Genomic DNA, 22,733 nt, shown 5'->3' with positions numbered 1-22,733 from the left:
CTAAATCAGGGATGTAAAGACTTTATTTATGTTTATGTGACATGTTTGTATTCGAATAAAACGACAAATGGAATCCAAAACGTCCTGCGGCAGGTCCGGGAGACGCCGCCACTCCCGACTACAGTCCAGAGCAGGAGTGACTTTTACAGCTGGAGAAAAAAACGACACGTTTCACGGCGGTGCGTGAAGAGACCGCGGGCGTCGCCCCACGCACAACTCTGTACCTGAAAAGTACCAACAAAAAAAAAACACCCCAACACGTCATTACAGCGGAAGTGGAAATATAAAGAGTTACACGTTTATAGCGGGACTAGCGGCGGAGTTACAGCGGACGATGAGGGGTCATTCGTAGACGTCCTTCTTATCTGCGATGTACTGAACAATTTCATCAGGAGTCATGAGCTTCTCCGCTTCCGCGTCGGGAATCTCAAAACCTGCGGACAGAGGAAGAGGGGAGCGTTTATTTATTAGCGGAGTGAAGCGAGAAGGTTATATATATATATATAATATATATATAAATAAAAGCGTTACGATCAGACTATCAACTCCTTCTGAACCAATCAGAGTCCAGAACTCAGCATCGCTGTGCTGTCAATTAAAAACGAGGGAACAATCCTCATACGAACCGAACTCGTCCTCCATGGCCATGATGATCTCCACCTGGTCGAGACTGTCCAGGCCCAGATCCTTCATGAAGTGAGACGTGACCTGCAGCTGACGGGGAAACACGGCGAGCCACACGGTAAGTCGTGTACTAGCACAGAACACGTCTGAACTGAAGGACTCTGTTTACCTGCTCTGGGTCGATCTTGTCGTACAGTTTGAGGACGTAGAGGACGCGGTCTCTGATCGATTCGAGGGTTAGAGGTGGAAGGTCGCCGTACCGCCGCCACTGCGTCCCAGCGGGAGTCTGATGGAAGAGGAGGGGTTAGTACAGCTGGAGGTGAAGACGTCGACACGAGGCGTGGGATAACGGTGCGCAGCGTTAGATTGAACTATCGGTGTGGGTTTTCCCCGATAAACGCAGTTCCAGCAGACGCGCGAGATCCGGGTCAGCGTCCCCCCGTCGCTTATTTACAGCGCGGTAACGGATGTCCAGATTTATTTACACCGATAACGTGTAGAACTCGAACAACTCGGATGAAAACACCGTTTATAAGGACGTACGAGGATATTAACCTCGAACGAAACAACACACTGAGTTAACAACAGCTTCCGGCGTTAGAACGAGTTATTAAACATTTATTAAACGCTGACACTGGAGACTCCTTCCATAGCAACTCCACCTGTCTGTCTTATTACCTACACTACAGACAGAACAGAGAGGCTGGAGAGTTTACAGCCGCTACGACGTACCCGAGGACTTCTTCACCAGCGTTACGGAACGCTGCGGCGTGAGAACGGGGACGCCGCGGCGTGAGAACGGGGACGCCGCTTCATCACGCCTCCTCGATGTTGATTATTTTCCTGCAACGGCACAACACCAGTGTTTCATTCTGCACATAACTCATCGATTCTTCACGTGAACTCGGCCGGACGTCTCTCTCACCAGCAACACGTGACGTGCTAAAGAGACTGCTGGGATTCACGAACACGTCTTAAACATGTCTGATATACAGATTATGAATATAAATATAAAAACCATGAGCAGTGACAAAAAATATAAACATACTTCATCAGAGAATGAAGACAGATTAAAGAGATCAAATAAAGCTTTTAAAGCTGAGGAGCTGAAGTGTTATGAAGGTAAAGAGAATAACAGTGAGCTAGAAACGTGTGTGCGCGCGTGTGCGCGCGTGTGTACAGACTGAAAGCTAGCACTGCCATGTTGTTAGTTATCAGGCCGCATTACAGGATTATGTGGTTAATGTGAGAGTTAGAGAAGGTTATGAGAGTGTTATGAGGTGTGTGTGAGAGTGTGTGAGAGTGTGTGTGTGTGAGTGTGTGTGTGTGAGTGTGTGTGAGTGTGTGTGTTGTTTATAGTGCACCGACAGTGAACGCTGAGCGCGCGGAGGTCACTGCGTGTCGGTCACCGGGAGAGAAACACACACTGACCTGCGCGAGCTGCGGCTTGTGTCCCGCCGCCAGGTGAGAGAAGACTCGGTCACGGCTGAGCGAGAGCGCCGCCGCCGCCGCCGCCGCGGAGACATCACACCGATTAAACACCGCCGCGCCGCGGCTCAGTGTCCGGACACACCGGGAGAGGACGCGCGCCGCCATCTTTCACCCGCTAAACTTCCCACAATGCAACACGACCTCCTTGTTTCTTCTTCTGTGGTGTTTTTATTGCGGGTTGCAGCGCGACTTGTGGTGCTTTACCGCCACCTACCGAGCTGGAGAGTGACAGAGACTCCATAAGTCCTATAATAATTTTTACTACACATACCAACTAATATATAAATAATATATATATATATATATATATATATATATATATATATATATATATATATATATATATATATATATATATATATCTATAATCTACTACACGTTTATGTAATAATGTAGATCATATAAATGATTAAAGATGCAGAAAAACATATTAAACCTGACACTTACATAACGGTTCAGTAGGGATGGGAAATAAAGCCTCATAAAGCACTGATGCTTTCCTGTTCCGGGAAAAGGTTCGAAGCTCGGAGTGTCGAAAACAGCGCCATCTGGTGGTTAGTAAAAATAATAATAATAATAATAATAATAATAATAATAATAAAGCAGCCAAAAGCCTGTGGAAGAAGCTCGGACGGATGAAGCAGAAACCACACACTCTGAGACTGCAGGGTAAACAGCTGAAAGATGAAGAGCTCCAGTTACTGTGAGATCAGAGGGAGATGATGCGTCTGGGAGAATCAGGAGAGCCGGCGCAGACAGCTAGACACCTCCCTGCGTCTGGCACTGGAACAGCAGGAGGATCTGGCGTTGGACATGAGCATCCTGGAGCAACCGCAACTCACACAGGAGAAGGACGAGAAAAGGAGAGACTCTGAGGAAGCTGGAACTGCGTGACGAGCAGCACAGGTATCGGCGGAGCAGCTGAGCGAGGCCGAGCTGCAGCAGGACCGCCTGGTGAAAGAAGCCGGCACAGAAACAGGCTGAACTGGCTAAGGACAGAGACGAGAACCGTCCAGGAGAACCAGCTGCTGGACGAACATGGGAAAAAACACGTCTCAGGGAGGCGTGTCAGGAACACCAAGCGGCTGTGTGCAGGCTGAGAAAGACCAGGAGGGCCAAAGGAGTCGAATGTACCAGGAGAAATACAAGCAGAAGGACATCTCCCACCCCAGCACTTCTCCCTTCTTTAAGGAGAGCCACTAACTAAACCTGCTCCAATCAGTCGATCAGTAGCCATTAACTGTGATTAATTCAGATTACGGTCTTAAAAAATACATATAAATTAATGATATCATTCATAATAAATAAATAAATAAACAAATAAATAAAAACAATTGTCGGTTTGTTTTCTTCCTCCACGAGTTTTTATGGTAAGTGCAGAAAACCCTGACACAATGAAATAAACATTTTTTTGAAAGACATTCCACGCTGACCAGACTAATGTGTCTCTAAAAGTAGTATTTTATTTCACAAGTCAAATTTAAACCTCACAGTCATACTGATAGAGAACATATAATAACGTGTGTGTATCACGTGTGTATCACACGTGTGTGTGTGTTGTGTGCATGACACAAATCTTGTCTCAAGTTATAAACTTTTTAATTATAATCATTGATTTTTTCTTAAACATTAAGACTCCTTTAACTCCGTTCTGTTCTCTGATAAATATTAACGTCCCCGTTGAGGTATCCGGTGAGGAGCGTGTTTGGCCCCGCCCATCGCGCCAGGCGGCACACTCCTGCAGGCTCACTTACATACGCGCAGGCCACGCCCCCTGCGAGGTTCCAGATAGCCAGACCTGACTGGAACACGCCCACGAGTGCAGATTCACACACATCACTGTCGATCAACCTGGGAGAGGAGAGAGAGCGGTTTTTTACATTCAGAATTAACAAAACGTTCCAAAACTTCACACTGATGTGAATACAGCGCTGATGTTACCGCTCTGTGGGAGCTGCTGGGGTGGCGATGGAGCGCAGACTGAGATATTCTCCTGTGAGTGGATTCGTGGCGATCAGAGTGAAAAGCGTGGAACCGGCTTCGTCGTGGCACGCGCTCACCTGCTGCAGTAACACACACAGCGCACCCTGAGAGAGAGACAGAGAGAGAGAGGCTAAAAATTAAAATATGAGCAGTGTTGCTGCTGATCAAAAACTGTATAATTCTGTAGTGTGCGTGTTACACAATCCAGTGGGCGTGGCCTAAACCAGTTCTGACAGTTCCTCAGCTACATCTCTCCAGTTCATATCTCAGTAAAGGTGTGACAATGTGCCGTGATAAAGACACCTGAGATCGGATAATCTGAATGTTTCGATCTTCGTTTAATATGTGTAATTGGGGTTCTACACCCCTACCCTGTAGGAGTATCCTCTCAGACAGGTTGCCGTGGAAACACTCTCCGGCGCCAGGTGAATCGTCTGAAGAAGCTGGCCTGATTTCATGTTCCTGAGGTTTACAGGAGAAAATAAAGGCATAAACGACTCTTATTTTTTTTTGGTAAATTAGTCGTTGTATTTATTTTTATTGATAGTACTTGTATCATTTGGATTTTGGATGATTTTAAATGTTCTTATCCAATCACTCGATTATTCTGTTAGATAACCTATAGAATATATTCCATTACTGAAGTTTTAACCACAGAACGTATGGAGCGATGTGATCAGCTCGGGTTCGGGACTGGAAGTGGAAGCGGATTTTCTCACCATATGAGGAGACTCTTGTGTTCGGTCCAGCCAATCAGAGCGTCTTTCTGCCTCTCCACCGCCACCAGGGTCTGAATGCTTTGATAAGTGGAGACTAGGGGCAGAGTTTCTGCGATCCTGCAAAGAGGAAACAGGTGTATGTGTGTGTGTGTGTGTGTGTGTGTGTGTGTGTGTGTGTGTGTGTGTGAGGGAGAGAGCATTACCTGCCATCCTGAGTAAGTGTAAACACCTGGACGTTCTGCTGAGCTCCCGAGGCGGAGCAACACGCCACCCTGCGCTCGGAGACAGTGAGTACCGCCTGCAGAGGTAAACCTTTATACAGCTCAGCCTGGGAGAACTCACCATCCGTACTGGGGCAGGACAGTATCCTACACACACACACACACAATGTCAAACAATTCAGAAGTGTATGTTGTATATACTCTCATACATACATATTATATATATATATATTTATATATATATATATCCAGTAAGCACAAACTAACCGTGAAATTTAAGCCTGTGATTTCAGTGTATTAATTTATTAACAAATATTTACTCTCAACCTTAATTTAATTATCAGTAAAAGTGTGTGTGTGTGTGTGTGTGTGTGTGTGTGTTACCTCGTCTCTGTGATCTCCAGCCTCCCCAAACACACACACAGCAGAGCAGAAGAGTCAGGAATCCCCTGAAGAGAGATCACGGACTGCACACAAACACATTCAGAGATCAGAGAACAAAACGTCGCTTTATATGCAAATACAAATAGTTTATTATTTAAATCAGTAACTCAGTGACCCAAAACAGAAGTATATTCAAAACATCAAACCATAACCACGCAGCGACTTCTAGTTTAAGAGACAAATGACCACAGATACTGACATTACAGCTCAAAAGAAAGTGTGTGTGTGTTTACTTGTGTAAAGGTCCAGGTGTACAGAAGACTCCACTGCTGGACTCCAGCTTTCTGCTTCCAAACACACACACTCCACTCTCCGGCCACACACACACACCAGTCATCAGACAGCCAGCGCACCAAACACACATCCAGCACGCACCCTCCGTCCAGCGCCTGAAGAGGGCGACAAATACACACGCTCAGGGCAGGGTCCAGGAAAATAATAAACGGTGGAGTTTCCTTTAACCTTCAACTGCTAGGAAAAAGACATCACTACCTTCAGCGTATGAGTTCTCCGGAGAGACCCACAGGAAGGGAGTTCCACGTGTTGACTCAGAGAACCTCGAGTGTGTGTTTGACTGGGTTTAACTAAACTGAAAGATAAAGTAGCCTCGCTATCTTCCCTCTGATTGGCTGAGACAACAGGAAGTGCAGATGTCTGGCTGTTTAACATGTTGTTCTCCTCTACACGGGGTGACGTTTCTCTCATTGGTGTTTGGGAATGAAAATCCAGTTCAGAGATAGTGTAAGGTTCATCAGAGTCTGGAGTCCTCGTTTTCTGAGCGGGCTCGTTCTGAGAAAGAGGGGGGCCATTTTGGGCACAAGGGGGGTCATTCTGAGAAAGAGGGAGGCCATTCTGGGAAAGAGGGGGGCCATTTTGGGCGCAAGGGGGGTCATTCTGGGAAAGAGGGGGGCCATTTTGGGAAAGAGGGGGGCCATTTTGGGCACGAGGGGGGCCATTTTGGGCACAAGGGGGGCCATTCTGGGAAAGAGGGGGGTAATTCTGGGAAAGAGGGGGGCCATTTTGGGCACAAGGGGGGCCATTCTGGGAAAGAGGGGGGCCATTTTGAGAAAGATGGAGATCATTTTGAGAAAGAGGGGGGTCATTTTGAGAAAGAGGGGGGCCATTTTGGGCACAAGGGGGGCCATTCTGGGAAAGAGGGGGGCCATTCTGGGAAAGAGGGGGGTCATTTTGGGAAAGAGGGGGGCCATTTTGAGAAAGCTGGAGATCATTTTGAGAAAGAGGGGGGTCATTTTGAGAAAGAGGGGGGCCATTTTGGGTAAGAGGGGGGCCATTCTGGGAAAGAGGGGGGTCATTTTGGGAAAAAAAGAGGTCATTCTGGGAAAGAGGGGGGCAATTTTGAGAAAGAGGGGGGTCATTGTGGGAAAGAGGGGGGTCATTGTGGGAAAGAGGGGGGTCATTGTGGGAAAGAGGGGGGCCATTTTGGGAAAGAGGGGGGCCATTTTGGGAAAGAGGGGGGCCATTCTGGGAAAGAGGGGGGCCATTCTGGGAAAGAGGGGGGCCATTCTGGGAAAGAGGGGGGCCATTTTGGGCACAAGGGGGGTCATTTTGGGAAAGAGGGGGGTCATTTTGGGAAAGAGGGGGGCTATTTTGGGGGAAAAAGAGGTCATTTTGGGAAAGAGGGGGGTCATTTTGAGAAAGATGGAGGTCATTTTGGGAAAGACGGGGGTCATTTTGGGAAAGAAGGTCATTTTTGGAAAGAGGGGGGTCATTTTGAGAAAGAGGGGGGTCATTTTTGGAAAGAGGGGTGCCATTTTGGGGACAAGGGGGGCCATTTTGGGAAAGAGGGGGGTCATTTTGAGAACGAGCGGGGCCATTTTGGGAAAGAAGGGGGTTATTTTGGGAAAGAAGGGGGTTATTTTTGGAAAGAAGGGGGTTATTGTGGGAAAGAGCATAAGTGATATGATGCTGGCTCTCCGTTTCGGAGCACATCAGCACCTGGTTTGTCAGTTTGGGAACCTCTGCGTTGTTTTCACGTGTGCTGCTGTTCACCTGCGTCACTCCTTTTTCATCAGAAACATTAGAACCTTGTATCTCCACTTCAGCGGATATCAAGACGTGGTTGGTTGTAGAACGGTCAGAACTATAACTCCTGCTGTAAGAATGCTCACAGGCATCACACCCCTGTATCTGCACTTTAGGGCTTCCCGAAACGTTTTCGTTTTCCGGTGTTCCCTTATTCCCTTCAGCCTGGGATTGTCCTGAAGCAACATCCTGATCAGAAGATAAGGGAAAAGGCGTGAGCTCTGAGGAAGGCGATGCGATGAACACGTTAGGGGTCGCACCCAATGAGATGAGAGAAGTTTTGTGATCAGTCTGGGTGTGTGAGGTCAAGGACACGCTAAGATTTAGCATGAAACTCCTGCTAGCTGTGAGTGTATGAGGATCATTCGGCTCGATTTGCTGTGTGTGCTTTTCATCTCCTCTGTCGTGGTGCACTTCTGCTCGGGTTGCGAAAGATCTGCGCAAAAGATCATCAGATTCTTGCGGATTATCGAGGGTTTGGCTCGCGATCTCGCGTTCTGATTGGTCGGCGTTCCCCGTCTCCGCCCGCCGTGGCTCGGTAAACATTAAAGGAAGACTACTTTCTAAACAAGGGTCCAGAACAACGCTCTCATTTTCTACCTGTCCACCTTCAGAAATGTTCACACTCCCGTTCTTTCTGCAGCAGGCGCTGTACGCCAACAGCTCTGCGTTCGAGGACGAGCGAAGCCGCTCCAGTTTCAGCTGGCCAAACTCGTCGTCCGGAAGGTGGAAATCCTGCATGTCCGAGACGCTTCGCAGACCGCCGCGGTTTGGGAACTCCTTCATTCTTCTCAGAGCTTGAGTGAGAGACGTTAACGAAGGCAGAAGATGTGAGGAATCTGGAAATAAAGCACACGTGAACACTCGTGTACACGGACATTAGCAACACGTACACAGTCAGGACGCACAGACGCTTTATTTTTCACTACAAGATTTTTATCGTTAATTCCGCAAATAAGTTCGTTGTGTATCCTTAAACTGTTTACAGATTTTTTTTTCGTCCTCCATTTTAGAATGCAATAATTCATTATATTAGGCATTAACATTGCGTTTTTAGCTTTTAAAAAAACAATGTCCATTTTTCTGGACGTTTCTCATCAAAACAACATATAAGGCGTGATACGTGTTGTGTATGGTAGAAATGTCTTCAGGTGTGGTGATATGATGTTGTGGTCGTATCGTCCATCCTTACTGACTTAGAAAGAAGTTACCGTGAACGCTTGCGGGGATTTGAGAACGAGACACGCCAGCCCGTCCACGCCTCTTCCTGAAAATCGGATACGCTCGGGAATCTGCCGAGAGCTCACGGCCGAGGTGAAGCTGAGGATCCGGAGCAGGGTCTGAGCTCGGTTTGGGCGACGGGATCGGCTCGGATTCCTCCTGTGGAAGGGAAGACGGAGATCGGAGGAGGGACTCGGACTGACCGGATGAATTGGTCTCGCGTGCTCTCCCGCGACCTCGACGTCCTCTCGGACCTCGTTTTCTACATCCGCTTCTTTCAGGAGGTTTCTCAGACGAAGGTCGTGAGGTAACGCGACCTCTGCTCGACCTTCGTCTGCCCCGCCCGTTTGAGAGCTGGCTCTGGAGTACAGCGTTCAGATCCACTGAGGCACGAGCCGACGCCATTCGCCTGGTGGTACGAACGTAATACTCGACAGGAAACGGCAAACCTTCGATTAAGGTGCAGGAAGTTAAAAAATCAGCGCTTCCTGGACTTTTCTCCGCATCATTAGCGATCCCAGAGCAGGACGGACTCCGTGCTTCACTGGATGGGTTGGGACGATCGCTGGAGTCGGAGCGGTAGGAGGCGGATGGGGAATTTCTGAGAGCTGATTGGTCAGCAGGAGGATCGTTAACTTCTAACAGCTTCGTTAGATGCGACTGATCGACAGAGGAGTTCTCTGCTGCTGATTGAAGAATTGAAGAAGGTGTCAATTTTTCTTCATTTTTCTTCAATCCGTCCTTCAACATTTCTGTCTTCTCTCTATTCTCCTCTTTCTTTTCCTCTTCCTTCCGTCCTCTCTCCACGTCCTTCTCCTTCTCCTCGCCAGTACGCTCACACTCGCTCTCCATCTCTCCTTGCTCTTCCCTCCACCTCTCCTCCGTTCCCTCTCCTGTCTTTTCTTGACTCTCTTCGGTATCAGACTCTCTCCCCCTGCCCTGCAGACGCAGACGGCTGCGCTTGGAACGGAGACGGTGAGTCCGAGACGGGCTTTGTTTACGCGTCAGGGTGGAAAACGGGGAGGAGTCAGGAAGATGGAAGCGAACCTTTGCTGAGAGGGGAAACCACACACACAAGTAGCTAAATTAACATATCTGTTATATAAATTAGCATATTATACTGTATATTTATGTAAACAAACCGCTTGGATTTTATTAACACAGATCCAAAGCTGTTCATGTCCAAGGATGAAATCAAATTCTCTCTTTCAGAACATCTAATATGTATTGTGTGTGTGTGTGTGTGTGAGAGAGAGAGAGAGAGAGAGAGAGAGAGAGACATCTTCTCTATAATGATTCATTAGGTTTATCTGAGCACACTTACTCATGTCTGAAGGAACATTCGGGTTAGAAAGCGGCTCCGGGGAAGAAGAAGAGCTCTGTTCCAACATGGCTGACGTGTTGATGTGCAGCAGCCGGTTCTGCTCCGTGATCGTGTTCTGGACATTCTTACGGACCGCCTCCCTCCACTCAGCACGCTAACACACAAACACAACAGTAAAACGTTACACTCATAACATCGTCAAGAACACAACGGAATCCTTTTACAAGTTACACATCATTATACGAGTTGAATTTCCTTCAGTCTTCTATTAATAAAAAGAGTTTAAATGAGCTAAGAGTTAAGACTGGACAATGGTGAGGTTTTATGTTTATGCGATACAGATCCACACGTACCTGTAATCTCTGTGCTGTCCTCTCGTACTCTCTCTGCAGCAGCTCCAGTCGCCTCTTCAGCTGTAAGAAAATATCATAAATAAATAATAAATAAGGAGTCAGTACGTCTGTATATAACACACTGATCAGGACATTTACCTTAATATTACCTTTCAGTAATGTACTTTTTATTCTGTATACCAATCAGTCACCCCAAACCACAAGTCATATTAAATATTTATACCGAGGGACTTTGCTCATAAGGATTTCTACATGTGGTGTTTTTTCAAATATATATTTTATAAATAAAGGTTTTTTTTATATATTTTCTTAGAAATGTATATAATGTAATGGTCGTGTTATTAGGCTGCATGTAAACACCTAGCGAGTCAGATCATTTGGCTCAGATCAACAACAGGAGCCGATTCTTTCAGCTCCGGTATTTGTTCTTTCTCTAAATCGTACAAAGTTGGCGTTGTTTTTACTATTTACACATCAAACGTATAAATCTTTGCCTAATTATTGCGGACACTGTTTCATGAAATCTTACTCTACAGTCATTAATTCTGAGTCGACTCTCAGAAGTCAGCCAAAAGAGCCGACTCAAAGAACCGACTCATTCTGACTCGTGTCAGAATCTTCAAGCAAATAAAAAAAAAAGGGGGAAATTTTAAAACACTTACTTCTTCTTTATCTTGGCTCGTGAGATTTTCCTCCGACATTCTGACTATTTCTCCTGTAATGGACATAAAGTTTAAGAATGTAAGAAAATTAAAAGTGTAAATGATATGGCGTTCCTTCTGAGCAACGTCCCAAATTAACTCCCTGTTGGACATCTAGTGCCCTACATAGCGCCCTTAAACACAGTCACTACTACATACCCTATGTAGCGCACTTACGAAGGGAACACGGCGCTATTCAGGACTCGACCACGCTGAGGCACTAAAAACAACCTTTATTTTACAAGCTAACAGCTAACGACAGCTTGTAAAGCGTAACGAGAAAGAAAACCAGGCAAAAACCTGGCTGGAAAAAAGTTGTTCTACTTAAGTGGAATCATGACACGTTGGATAAAAATGTCAGTTATAATTCAGTTAAGAACAATGTTGTAAATCTGTGAACTCGATTAACGTCTTCACGGGCAGCCATGACAAATTTCCCGCGACTGGAGATGGCAGGCAAAAGTAATCGATGTTGAGATGTGCGGAACACTGTTGCTAACAGAGTTCATTTCCCTCCTTTACTAGTTTAACACTTCGATAAACAGCTCTTTTATAACAAATATATTTTTATATCTATATGTGTGTGTATATATATATATCTCATGCCTTATGAAGGTTAAATTCTGGAATGTCATGGAAGTTATCATGCTCGATGCATGATGTCTGATGTAGTGATCCGGTTTATTACTGTAAGGTATGAACGCCATTTTGTGCCAAAAAATTAATAACTGAAAAGGCAAATAATAATAACAACAACAGTAATAACTATGATATATCCCTGAGGCATGAGGGGAAATTTTCTTAATTTCTTAAAGTCTTTTCCTTTATACTTTATCTGTTTGCAGTTATTTGGTTAAAATAACCAATTAAATAATATCAATCAAAACCTTTTTCTTCAGTAATAGCATGTCCTCATTAGTAGACAATGTAAATCATACACATAAACTATCATAGAAAAACATGCACACCATAGGTGAATTTCCTTTCTAATTCAGATTACATTTCCGAAGAAAACATGTTTTAATGAACAATTGACACTGGTAACTGTTGAACTGCATGGCTTAATAAAGCAGTTTAATGCAGAATTAAAACTGTACAGTGTCCTTCTTATAGAAAACGAATCCGATCCGCTCAGACATGTTTGGAATGTATAGTTTAATTCTGAAATGATGCCCCAGAGCTATGAAGCTGTGGAAATGATTGAGGAAGGGACGCTAGACGCAGGTTGAGCGTCATAACTAAATTATCACACGCTCACCTGGAAAAAAGAGTCTATTTTGAACTATAATTCAAATAACAAGGCATAATTCCATGGAGCTTGGAAGATGGAAAAGTATTTGAATATGAATATCATAAATATATTTGAGAAATTTACGCATTAAATAAAGTTATTTTTTTTCAATGCTGTGTAAATTGACATTTTTGCCTTTAGAGTTTGAACTAGGGGTAAGATTTGCCTTTAAAAACATAGAATACAGAGTTTATGTATCTTGCAGCAGAAATAGTCCTGTAATTATTTGACCTAGACTAGATCTAGATTAATAACATTTGTAATAATGAATTCCCTTCCTTTAAATTTAATCAAACTGTTAAAAAAACAAACAACCTCTTACTTATGAGTTGACAGTGTCTTTTCCAAAAAGCGCTCTGAACACACAGGACACTGGATCATGGTGACATTTGTGGAGGATGTGAGGGTACAATCTGTTTTCACGTCATGACACAGGGACACTTGTTGTTATGGCGAGCGAGGGTACGAGAGGACGTCTCATCTGAACCGTAATCCCGGGGGATTAAACAACATTCTGCTTTCCATTCTGCTCAACCTTTACACACACACACACACACACATATTACAGGTCCTCATAAATATTCGAATTCACCACACACGCGTCAGACGGTGAAGATGTTCCTGAAGTTTTCTAGCACACCGAATTTATCCCTTGTTAATAAGTCTCAAACAGGGTAGAAAAATTAACTCTAGATCAATATCCTATTTTCTTGGGGGGGGGGGGGGGGGGGGGAATGTGTCAGGACAAAGGAACTACTCTACACTGCGTTTGTGTATTTATTTTTTTATTATGAACTTCAAGGGAGAATGAAGCGATGTAAGTGATAACAGGAACTCGTTTGTTTTACAGACGTTACACCACATTAAATGTAACCATAAAGGGATTTTTAAAAAGTTTGCTATGTTGTTTTTAAAAAAAAATAAATTTAAAATAGTGTCATTTTTAACAAATGGATGCGGTATAAGAGGAATAAAATACATTTGGACGTGCTGTTGTAGGAAAATCAACTTTTTAACAGTTGTGTCAGTAACTCTGCTTCATGGCCACATCACACCACCCTGCAGGTGATTATTTTCCTATAACAACACGTCCCTGAGTGTTTTATTCCTCGTATACTGCAGCCATTTTTGCCCATAATTAAATTTTTTACAATTCATTAAAGAATGGGGGGCAGGCACGCTGGCTTAGTAGTTAGCATGCTTGCCTTGCACCTCCGGGATTGGGGGTTGAATTCCCGCCTCGACCCTGTGTGTGTGGGGTCTGCATGTTCTCCCTGTGCTGTGGGGGTTTCCTCCGGATACTCCGGTTTCCTCCCCAGTCCAAAGACATGCGTCGTAGGCTGATTGGAGTGTCTAAATTGTCCGTAGTGTGTGAGTATGTGTCTGCTAGTGCCCTGCGGTGGGTTGGCACCCCATCCAGGGTGTTCCCCACCTCGGGTCCAGGCTCCCCGCGACCCTGTGTACTTGTTTGCTCCCTTTTAACCTTTTACACCTCTGATGTCAGGTATCAGATCAAGTCTGATAAAGTTCTCCAGAAAAACAAAGCAATTGAAAAAAAAAATGTATTCCAATAGTGATTTTTCCCCCCACAAATACTGTATGTAATGGAATATATGCAATGTGTGTGTGTGTGTGTGTGTGTGTGTGTGTGTGTGTGTGTGTGTGTGTGTGGTAAATGCACACTTGTATGAGCAGATAAACAAACCCAAATTTGGCCTTCGTGCTTGTATTGTGTTGTTGCTCCGTGGATGGAGAGGACAGAGGTGTATTCAGGTTACTCTGCGTTGCCATGACAACAGTTAGCTGCATTTTTAAATATTAAGCAAACCTAATGCTGCTCTCTACTGATGCAGTGGAAAAGAAAGAATATGATCACAATATGTATTCAAATACTCAGTGTAGTTGATCTTTATAGCGATATTTATGTAGAAATACAGAATGGCTACCCTGCACGTGGAAGTGTAATAAAAGTGTCATAATAGTCTTAATCTTTATTGTGTGTTTATACCTCCACTCAGAAATTAAATGAAGTGGTAGGTCTATCAGAAGAAAGCAAAAAAAAAAAAAAACCCTGATTTTTTAAATAACACTTTATAATGTCTTATAATGAACTATCACATTTACACTATAAAGACTATAAAGACTAAATGATCACAGTGAGCTGCTATTTAAAGCTCAGATCCGCCATGGAGGCAGGCTGTTGTTGATGTGAGACATGCATATTTGGATGCGTGAAACAGGTTCTGTCCATGCACAATCGAGCTACGTTGGTTGATTTATTCATTCATGAATTCAACAGTAAGAGCCTCTTGGCCTTTACCCTACTGAACAGAGAGCGAGAACCACGTGCAGCGATACACGCTGACACTGATGCGGTTGTTTTGTTCTCATGTGTGAGTCACAAAGTGGAGTTTTGCTCCTTTCTTAAAATATCTGATCTTTGTTCTGAGAGCATGCAGTGCAACAAGATATCTTAAATAAATTCAACCTCCAAAAGTGTGTGTGTGTGGATTTTAAAAACCCTAAACACAGTTATCAGAAGTACAGGTCAAAAGTGAAGCGTCCGAGATTCCCAGGGAAAAGTCGATGCTTTCAGAGTACTCGGGCAAATTTTTCATTCGATGTTCTACTCAAATAATGTTGTGTGTTTTGTTGTTTTTTTTTTTGTTTTTTTGTTTTTTTTACAGTGATGCTAGCTAAGCATTTGATGCTAACACTGTAGTTAGGCTACGCTGTTTAATAAAGTTAGCTGCGTGATAGGAATTTCAGTAGAACATCAACTCTACAGATGCACTCATGTCGTGACCAATCTGCTGGGGTAATGGTGGACTGTGAGCGGCTCAGTGCTGAAATGGATCACTCTGAAAGCGTTTACTTTTCCCTGGGAATCTCAGATGCTTCATCTTTCACCTCATTCACATACACTCTACAATCTCCATTATGTTTTAAAGGGGAATTTTACTCCCAGTGAGTTCAGAGCATGAAAAACCGCTGGCAAACGAGTGAACATATGAAATAACATGACAGGAAGAAAATGTTCATTTATTAGGACATGTATATTATTCGGAATTGATATTATTTTGTCAGCTTCCATGCTCCATGAAGTAAAATACGGCCGTCTGAATAAGTTAAGGAAAAATTGACACAATGCATGTCACATTTAATCTTTGCCAGTTGACTGATGGCAGTATAATACTTTATTTCATGAATTTACGTTTTAAGGATGCAAATGAGGCTTTGTCTATTTAAATACGCATACATTTGCATATATATATATATATATATATATATATATATATATATATATATATATATATATATATATGTATATAGTTATTATTTTTAAATCTAGGATCGAGGTTTTATTGTCATTGTGTTTGATACAGTGAAATGCTCCAGGTGACATCCCAAATAACCCATGCCTAAAAACTACAAAATTACAAATAAATATCATGTAGATATTGCCTTTATTGGAAAATAATTTTATTTATTGTTTAAGTAGGAAAATATTTAATGTAATTTTTCAACTTAATACAGCCACAGATGTGACGTCACCAACCCCAGGCACCCTATTGGCCACCGCTGTGCACGCGGAGACTGCTGGGTTCATATTAAAGGCGCGAGAGCGTTTCTCCGAAGCGTTACTCCAAAGTTTCTGGTCAGTCACAGCGCACGTGCACTCACTCCAAAGTGTTACGCAAGCTCGCAGCACCTGGTGTTCACTCGGTCCGCGGCGTCTAGGCGTGATGACGTCATCTTCGCTATCGGTACCGGAGCGGCGCACGGCGCGGATTGTCTTCTTGGGCGCCGCCGGTGTGGGAAAGACGGCGCTGATTGCGCGCTTCCTGCAGGACCGTTTCGAGCCACGGCACGCGCGCACCGTGGAGGAGCTGCACGCGCTCGAGTGCGACCTGGACGGAGCCGCGCGCCTGCGCCTGGAGATCCTGGACACGAGCGGCAGCTACGCGTTCCCGGCCATGCGCGCGCTGCGCATTCGCACCGGCGACGCCTTCGCGCTCGTGTACGCGGCGCGCGATCGCGGCTCGCTCGAGGAGGCGCAGCGCCTGCGCGACGAGATCCTCGAGATCAAGGGCGACGCGTTCAACGCCATCACCGTGGTGGAGAGCAAAGCGGACCTAGCGAGCCGCAGCCGCGCCGAGTGCGCGCGCGCCATGCGCGCCGTGGAGGACGAGTGGCACGCGGGGTTCGTGAGCGCGTCCGCGCGAACCGGTGAGAACGTCGCCGCGGTGTTCCGAGAGCTGCTCGCGCGAGCCGACCTGCCCAGCCGCGTGAGTCCGGCGCTGCGCAGGCGCAGACAGATTTGCGCGAGGGACTGTGGCGATAAGAAAACGAGGAGGAAAAACAACAGCTGCGTTCTGTCTTAGACAAAAACCTGCATCGTTAACCTGCACTAACGCATCACACTGACGCACTTCCGGTGTTGCCCTCACTCTGACCTTTCTAAACCACTGACTTTTTTTGGCACTTTATGTGTCAACTGGAACTCTGAAGGGGGAAAACAGTGAAGAGTAAATAATGTGTGTGAATGAGTGAAATGCTGTTTCACTGAACGAATAAACACTTTTCTACCTTTTACGTTTTGCTGATTCATTTTCATCTGTATAGACAGAATTGTTGAGACTTTTATCTAGAAAGGTCAGCAGGGGATCCTGGAGGTTACAGGTTTCCCTCTGACTGTTACAGTGCTGCTGACACTGGAGACTCCTTCCATAAAAATCTCACGTAAACAGAAAACTTCACCACATCAGCTATTATTGTTGTTCTAAGAAAGGAATCAATACTTTCTGACCCTTCAGAAATGAGAATTCATAACTGTCCACATATCTGATACTCACGGTGTATAATACAACCGATGTTCATCTTTTAAAAACCTATAACTTTATATATATTACAGCTTTCTTTTAATTGTTCTTTTTGTCCTATTTCCAGAGAGAAATCCCTCTGCACTCGGCAAATAAAAGATTCTATCTCATGTGAACGTTTGCAAAGTTCCAGACTAGAAAACCTACACTTTATCAAAAATATATTAGACTTTAAATCTGTGGTAACGGTTTCTCTGTTTCTCTTCACTTTAATCGAAGCTGTTTTCTGTTTGTTGTTGTCATTACTGATTAATTAACAACACATTTAAATTAAAAATACATTTATGTACATCAGCATGATGGTGTAATGTAGGAAAATGTCGTTTGTTGAAATGAAGCTGAAGTAAACAGCGATGGCAGCACTCAGAGCTTCAGAGCTCTCTCTCTCTGTGTGTGTGTGTGTGTGTGTGTGTGTGTTATGTAAAACCGAAGCATGTCTCCATCCAGCCCACCTTTTTTCCTGCACTAAAACAACCTTCCTTCTAAAGCAATCCACTTCAGAGCTGATTGTGATGAGTACCTGATTATTTCAGTGCATAATGCCTGTGTTTGAGGAAGAAAGCGAGGAAGTCGTGAGCTCTAAAATAGACAGTAAGATAATTCAGCTCTTAATATGCTAAACAAGCTCTCACACAAATACCCACCTCAGTACATCCTCCACATGTTCCTCCTCTAATGTAGGACACGCCATCCTCTCTGTCATTGCCTGTAAACAGAAACGTAAATAGGTTTATTTTATTTACACAGAGGGTACATGCTAGCGAGTGACGAAGTGTTAGGTCATGATTTCAGCAACGTCTGAAATTCTGTAATTGTTAAAAAGGTACGATGCTGTAGAGATAAATCCGAGCACTTATCTCGAAAGGTTCCTCAGACCAGTCCTATTGTGTGTGAGGACTGACGATTCTTGATGCAGGACCGTTTTCTCTTTTTCACAACACCATTAAAAAACATCGTAATACCCACGTATAATTGTGTATGTGACAAATAAAGATCTCGACTCTTGTATCTGATACAGTATTTATTTTTAAAAAATTATATTTGTATTGAAGTGCCGTTTGTTTGAAGACACGACACTTGATACACACAATACACAAACACACAATATATCCATTAGCTAGTATGTGAACAAAAAATTAAGTGAATACTACTACTGTATAATCTCATTGAATGTAGTGAAGTGATATTTGATTTACTGTGGATGGTGTGAGAAGTCATGAGTTTAGTTTAACATTAACATTTTATGGAAGGTGTCAGTGCTGCGTAACAGTCAGAGGTGAACTTTATAAGTAAGTTTTAAGTTTTCGGACATCTTCAGACCAAAAAAAATTTGTCTGGTGAGGGAAGGACTGTTTAAAGCTGTATGTGAGAACATGACGTGTCATTCATTAACAAATAAAAATAGATAATTGTTCATAAATTCGCCGCACCGAACGCTTTGTGAGGAAAATAATCAACTAATTTCAATATAATCTTTTTTTTTTTTTTTTTTAAAGTCATCGCGTCGATTCTTTAGCGTATGGTCAGGACTTTTAATATGAATTACACCGTCGCCGTGTTGTCTCCTGATCCTTTGCTGTGCTCGCTTGGAATTTCAAATCAGGCGAGCCAATCAGAAGCGACGGCAACGCGAGAGCCAATCAGAGGCCGCGCTAGTGTGCGAGCCAATCAGAGGCGGCGCTAACGAACAGGGCAGAATTTAAAAATGATGCAGTGGTTAGTGAGTCAGTGCCAGGCGTCAGGAAGAAGCACACGGCTCGCTTTGATTGTTTTGCACGTTTATGATTATTTTATTGAAGCATTAATAGAGGTGGACTTGTGTTAGTGTAAGTCTACATGGTTTGGGAATGCAGGTGTATATGTAATTGTTTAGATAATAGAGTTTCAGTTGGAGTTTTTATTCGAATTCGAGTCAAGACGGATATCATTTGACGCTTTGGAGATCTTCTTTTATTATCTTTATTGTTATTATTATTATTATTGTTTTGTTTGAACTGAAGATGAGCGCAGGCATGGCGAAGGCGGTGAAGCCTTCATCACACGTCGACCCCAAGTCTGCTCCTCTGAAGGAGATCCCGGACATCCTGGTGGATCCGCGGAGCATGAAGCGCTACATGAGGGGACGCTTCCTGGGCAAAGGCGGCTTCGCCAAGTGCTACGAGATCACAGACATGGACACTAAGGAGGTGTTCGCGGGGAAAGTCGTGCCCAAGTCGCTGCTAATGAAACCGCACCAGAAGGAGAAGATGAGCACGGAGATCGCCATCCACAAGAGCCTGGACAACCCGCACGTCGTCGGCTTCCACGGCTTCTTCGAGGACGATGACTTCGTGTTCGTCGTGCTGGAGATCTGCAGGAGAAGGGTGAGCTCTACCTGCCTGGGGCTGTGTCCTAAACGCCATGAACACCTAGTGCACTACACTCCACAGCTCTGTGCTAGTAGTAGTAGTAGTAGTAGTAGTTAGTAGTACTAGTAGGGTTAGTAGTAGTGTTGTTAAACTCGGGTTTATAGCTCGTGCAGTCTTTTCACCCTTCTTTAAAAACACTGTTCAGGAATTATACCATTCCTTCATGTGTTTTACGGGAACAAATCCAACATATTTACCCAACCTACCTTATTAGCACGCGCAGCAGTGTCCGCTAGCTTTTCTTGCTATCTAGCTAACTCCTTCAGCCAACGGTCGAACTCTGCTAGCTGGCTAACACTGAGCACTACACAAACAAACTAACTAACTGTTTGGATTTTTTTTTTTTTTTTTACAACTTATCCAATATAAATGTTTTTTTTTTTTGTAAAACTTAGTTTTAACCTATTTATATGATATTTTTCCTATTTGGAGTAGGTTTAAAACTTTTGCTTACACCCGGCGTCTGTGTACAGTGGATTTTAAACGGCCGGATGTTACGTCACAGTCGCCAGCGTTTGAATGTTCAACACGCGCATATAATTTATAAACACTTTTTTTTTTTTTTTTTTTTTTTTTTTTTTAAATGTTCTTACCTTTTTTTTTTTTTTCTTTGCTGTACATAGAATTATTTATTTATTTTTTAATTATGTATAAATTTATGTAAAGCTGTGCAAGAAATGCCTGAAAACGGTCAATATTCTCAAAAATCAGACTTTTTAAAGTCCTTTTTCTTTTAGTTATGAACGCTTCCATTTGTTTACACAATGTTTTTCTCAATTCCGAACATTTAATAAAGGTTTAATTTCATCATCATAGCTTTCAAACAACTTTTAAATGTTTTTTACTTATTTAAAAAAATAATAACTGACTAAACTTGAACGTTTTAAAATCTATTTATGTATTTTTTTTAAATATTATATTATTTATTTATTTATTTATTCTTCAGTGAACGTTTTGTTAAATCGTGCGATCCTGGGTGTGATGCTTAATTTCTCTGACTGAACTTCCAGTCCCTCTTGGAGCTGCACAAGCGCAGGAAGGCCGTGACGGAGCCCGAGGCGAGATACTTCATGCGCCAGACGGTCCAGGGCGTTCACTACCTCCACAACAACAGAGTCATCCACCGTGACCTGAAACTGGGCAACCTGTTCCTGAGCGACGACATGGAGGTTAAGATTGGTGAGCCAGGAGATTCACGTGTGATGTCTTTGTGTCAGTCACCCGTTCAGATTGAGTAGTCGACACTCTGTCCTGAAGGTTTCCTAGATATAAAATATTCCTCTGTGCTTATTTTTAATTAAGCAAGATTCTTGTAGGATTAGACTGTCGTAGTTATCCACTGTACAACATCAGATCAAACGCGCACGACGCAGCCGATTACATTTCCGGCCCCGTAAACCTCCCGTCTCTCAGGTGACTTCGGCTTGGCCACCAAGATCGAGTTTGACGGCGAGAGGAAGAAGACGCTGTGCGGCACGCCGAACTACATCGCCCCCGAGGTGCTGTGCAAGAAAGGCCACAGTTTTGAGGTGGACGTGTGGTCCCTGGGCTGCATTCTGTACGTAAACGCTAACACTGCTGTCTCCTTGACACGTTCGGGTGATTGTTCAGGAAACGGTTTCTGATTCAGAACGCTGTGTCGGATGTTAGGTACACGCTGCTGGTGGGAAAGCCGCCGTTCGAGACGACGTGCCTGAAGGAGACGTACGTCCGCATCAAGAAGAACGATTACACCATTCCCAGGGTGAGCGAAATACGGAGTTATTCATTCCAGTTTAAAGCTTTTCAGAAGAGATTTCCGCCAGCTGTGTATCTTTAGCCGTGACACATGTTGTGTATCCTGGAATAAAAGTGTTCGTGTTCCCTCCCTCACTCTCGGTGTAGCACATTAACCCCGTGGCCACGGCGCTAATCCGGCGGATGCTGCACGCCGACCCCACGCTCCGCCCTTCCGTCGCCGACCTGCTCGCAGACGAGTTCTTCACCTCGGGTTACGTTCCTCTGAGGCTGCCGACGTCCTGCCTGACCGTACCGCCCAGGTTCTCTATCGCCCCCTCCAGCCTGGAGGCCGGCCTGCATCGCAAACCTCTCTCAACTTTTAATAAAGGTACACGCTTGTGCACGTTCCCCCCCACACACACACACACACACACACACAAGGAAAAGAAAGGCAAACGGAAGCATTGAGCTCGAAATGGAGTTTGTTCTTGTGGTTATTTGCAGAAACCGACAGTCCGATTGAGAAAATAGGGAAGGTGGAGCAGCTTCTGAAAGAGGAGCCAAGGTCAGAGTTCGTGGGTGGTGGTCCCACTAAAATTTTTATAAACACTCCTAAAATACCTCCTTCGATCTTTCTTGACAAAGTCAATACTCCTAAAACTGATGACCCATTTTTCCGGATTCAGGGACGGACCGGAACAGCCCGACTGCCACCTGACCGACATGCTGCAGCAGCTGACGAGCCTCAACACGGCCAGGCCATCAGAGAGAGAGTTCATACGGCAAGGTACCGTCTTCCGTCGATCCGGTTTCACACCTATACGAGGATCTTCAGTCTTTTTTTTTACTTTAGTGTTTCACATAAAGACTTTACACTACAGCACAATTGATCTTTTTTTTTTTTCCTCTAACAGAGGAAGCTGAGGACCCGGCCTGCATCCCCATCTTCTGGATCAGCAAATGGGTCGATTACTCCGATAAGTATGGCCTAGGTAATTTCACACACACACACGCACACTCTCTCCGTGTATTATATCTGAATCCCCTTCAAATCTCTGCAATCCGATGGTCCTACCTCACACCAGAGCTTTCACTATTACTCTGATGGATTCTTTCGGCTCGTCTGCCGTTTGGTTTTCACGCTGGACGTGATTAAAGGAAGCAAAAGAGTAAAACGTTGGCTCTGAGGGTCGTGTAGGGCTCGAGGTCCTCGTAAAACTATCGACATAAACACGAAACGCACGGCGCGGTCGATTACCGAGAACGCCTCGCTCATTCACAGCTAATGATATTAGCAGCCATATTGCT

General features: G+C 44.3%; 4 protein-coding genes across 12 annotated transcripts in view; 2 read left to right on the top strand and 2 right to left on the bottom strand.

Annotated features, from left to right (window-relative positions):
* Positions 1 to 5: 5 nt before the first annotated feature.
* ndufab1a (NADH:ubiquinone oxidoreductase subunit AB1a) lies at positions 6 to 2,267 on the bottom strand. Its single transcript, XM_017457469.3, has 5 exons — positions 2,056 to 2,267; positions 794 to 910; positions 627 to 714; positions 327 to 434; positions 6 to 224 (listed from the first exon to the last, which is right to left on the bottom strand). Exons 1-4 carry the CDS (start codon positions 2,218 to 2,220, stop codon positions 343 to 345), a joined length of 462 nt encoding a protein of 153 aa, XP_017312958.1. The 5' UTR covers positions 2,221 to 2,267; the 3' UTR covers positions 6 to 224; positions 327 to 342.
* Positions 2,268 to 3,556: 1,289 nt separating this feature from the next.
* palb2 (partner and localizer of BRCA2) lies at positions 3,557 to 20,229 on the bottom strand. 9 transcript variants are annotated; one of them, XM_053676394.1, is made up of 16 exons: positions 19,913 to 20,229; positions 17,943 to 18,004; positions 17,751 to 17,841; positions 12,738 to 12,950; positions 11,086 to 11,138; positions 10,424 to 10,483; positions 10,071 to 10,224; positions 8,722 to 9,798; positions 5,975 to 8,364; positions 5,716 to 5,871; positions 5,423 to 5,505; positions 5,021 to 5,185; positions 4,818 to 4,934; positions 4,470 to 4,560; positions 4,057 to 4,202; positions 3,557 to 3,966 (listed from the first exon to the last, which is right to left on the bottom strand). In XM_053676394.1, the coding sequence occupies exons 5-16, from the start codon at positions 11,122 to 11,124 to the stop codon at positions 3,756 to 3,758; spliced, it is 4,689 nt and encodes a 1,562-aa protein (XP_053532369.1). In that variant the 5' UTR covers positions 11,125 to 11,138; positions 12,738 to 12,950; positions 17,751 to 17,841; positions 17,943 to 18,004; positions 19,913 to 20,229; the 3' UTR covers positions 3,557 to 3,755. The 9 variants fall into 9 exon arrangements, with proteins under 9 accessions (XP_053532369.1, XP_017312942.2, XP_053532372.1 ...); XM_017457453.3 differs by having other exon boundaries at positions 8,737 to 9,798; positions 19,913 to 20,228; XM_053676397.1 differs by having other exon boundaries at positions 20,161 to 20,217.
* Positions 15,972 to 17,011, top strand: rasd3 (RASD family member 3). Its single transcript, XM_017457468.2, has one exon. The coding sequence runs from the start codon at positions 16,162 to 16,164 to the stop codon at positions 16,798 to 16,800; it is 639 nt and encodes a 212-aa protein (XP_017312957.1). The 5' UTR covers positions 15,972 to 16,161; the 3' UTR covers positions 16,801 to 17,011.
* plk1 (polo-like kinase 1 (Drosophila)) overlaps positions 19,012 to 22,733 on the top strand; it is a 5,370-nt gene continuing 1,648 nt past the window's right edge. Inside the window, exons 1-9 of the mRNA XM_017457465.3 lie at positions 19,012 to 19,124; positions 19,299 to 19,661; positions 20,717 to 20,885; positions 21,120 to 21,264; positions 21,357 to 21,450; positions 21,591 to 21,813; positions 21,930 to 21,990; positions 22,112 to 22,212; positions 22,340 to 22,417. Of these exons, the coding sequence (XP_017312954.1) occupies positions 19,299 to 19,661; positions 20,717 to 20,885; positions 21,120 to 21,264; positions 21,357 to 21,450; positions 21,591 to 21,813; positions 21,930 to 21,990; positions 22,112 to 22,212; positions 22,340 to 22,417 (1,234 nt within the window). The 5' untranslated portion in view covers positions 19,012 to 19,124. The remainder of the gene's footprint in view (positions 19,125 to 19,298; positions 19,662 to 20,716; positions 20,886 to 21,119; positions 21,265 to 21,356; positions 21,451 to 21,590; positions 21,814 to 21,929; positions 21,991 to 22,111; positions 22,213 to 22,339; positions 22,418 to 22,733) is intronic.

This window comes from Ictalurus punctatus, chromosome 26 (genome assembly GCF_001660625.3).
Source record: "Ictalurus punctatus breed USDA103 chromosome 26, Coco_2.0, whole genome shotgun sequence".
NCBI classification, from domain to species: domain Eukaryota; kingdom Metazoa; phylum Chordata; class Actinopteri; order Siluriformes; family Ictaluridae; genus Ictalurus; species Ictalurus punctatus.
This window is presented reverse-complemented; position numbering and strand designations above follow the sequence as displayed.

Excerpts from the sequence above, each read along its gene's own strand:
- ndufab1a (XM_017457469.3), bottom strand. The coding sequence starts at position 2,220 with ATGGCGGCGCGCGTCCTCTCCCGGTGTGTCCGGACACTGAGCCGCGGC. Across the intron at positions 911-2,055 it reads ACAAGCCGCAGCTCGCGCAG|ACTCCCGCTGGGACGCAGTG; the intron begins GTCAGTGTGTGT and ends CTCTTCCATCAG. Across the intron at positions 435-626 it reads GGCCATGGAGGACGAGTTCG|GTTTTGAGATTCCCGACGCG; the intron begins GTTCGTATGAGG and ends CTCTGTCCGCAG.
- rasd3 (XM_017457468.2), top strand. The coding sequence starts at position 16,162 with ATGACGTCATCTTCGCTATCGGTACCGGAGCGGCGCACGGCGCGGATT.
- palb2 (XM_053676394.1), bottom strand. The coding sequence starts at position 11,124 with ATGTCGGAGGAAAATCTCACGAGCCAAGATAAAGAAGAA. Across the intron at positions 9,799-10,070 it reads GAATGTTCCTTCAGACATGA|CAAAGGTTCGCTTCCATCTT; the intron begins GTAAGTGTGCTC and ends TTCCCCTCTCAG. Across the intron at positions 5,186-5,422 it reads CTGGAGATCACAGAGACGAG|GATACTGTCCTGCCCCAGTA; the intron begins GTAACACACACA and ends GTGTGTGTGTAG.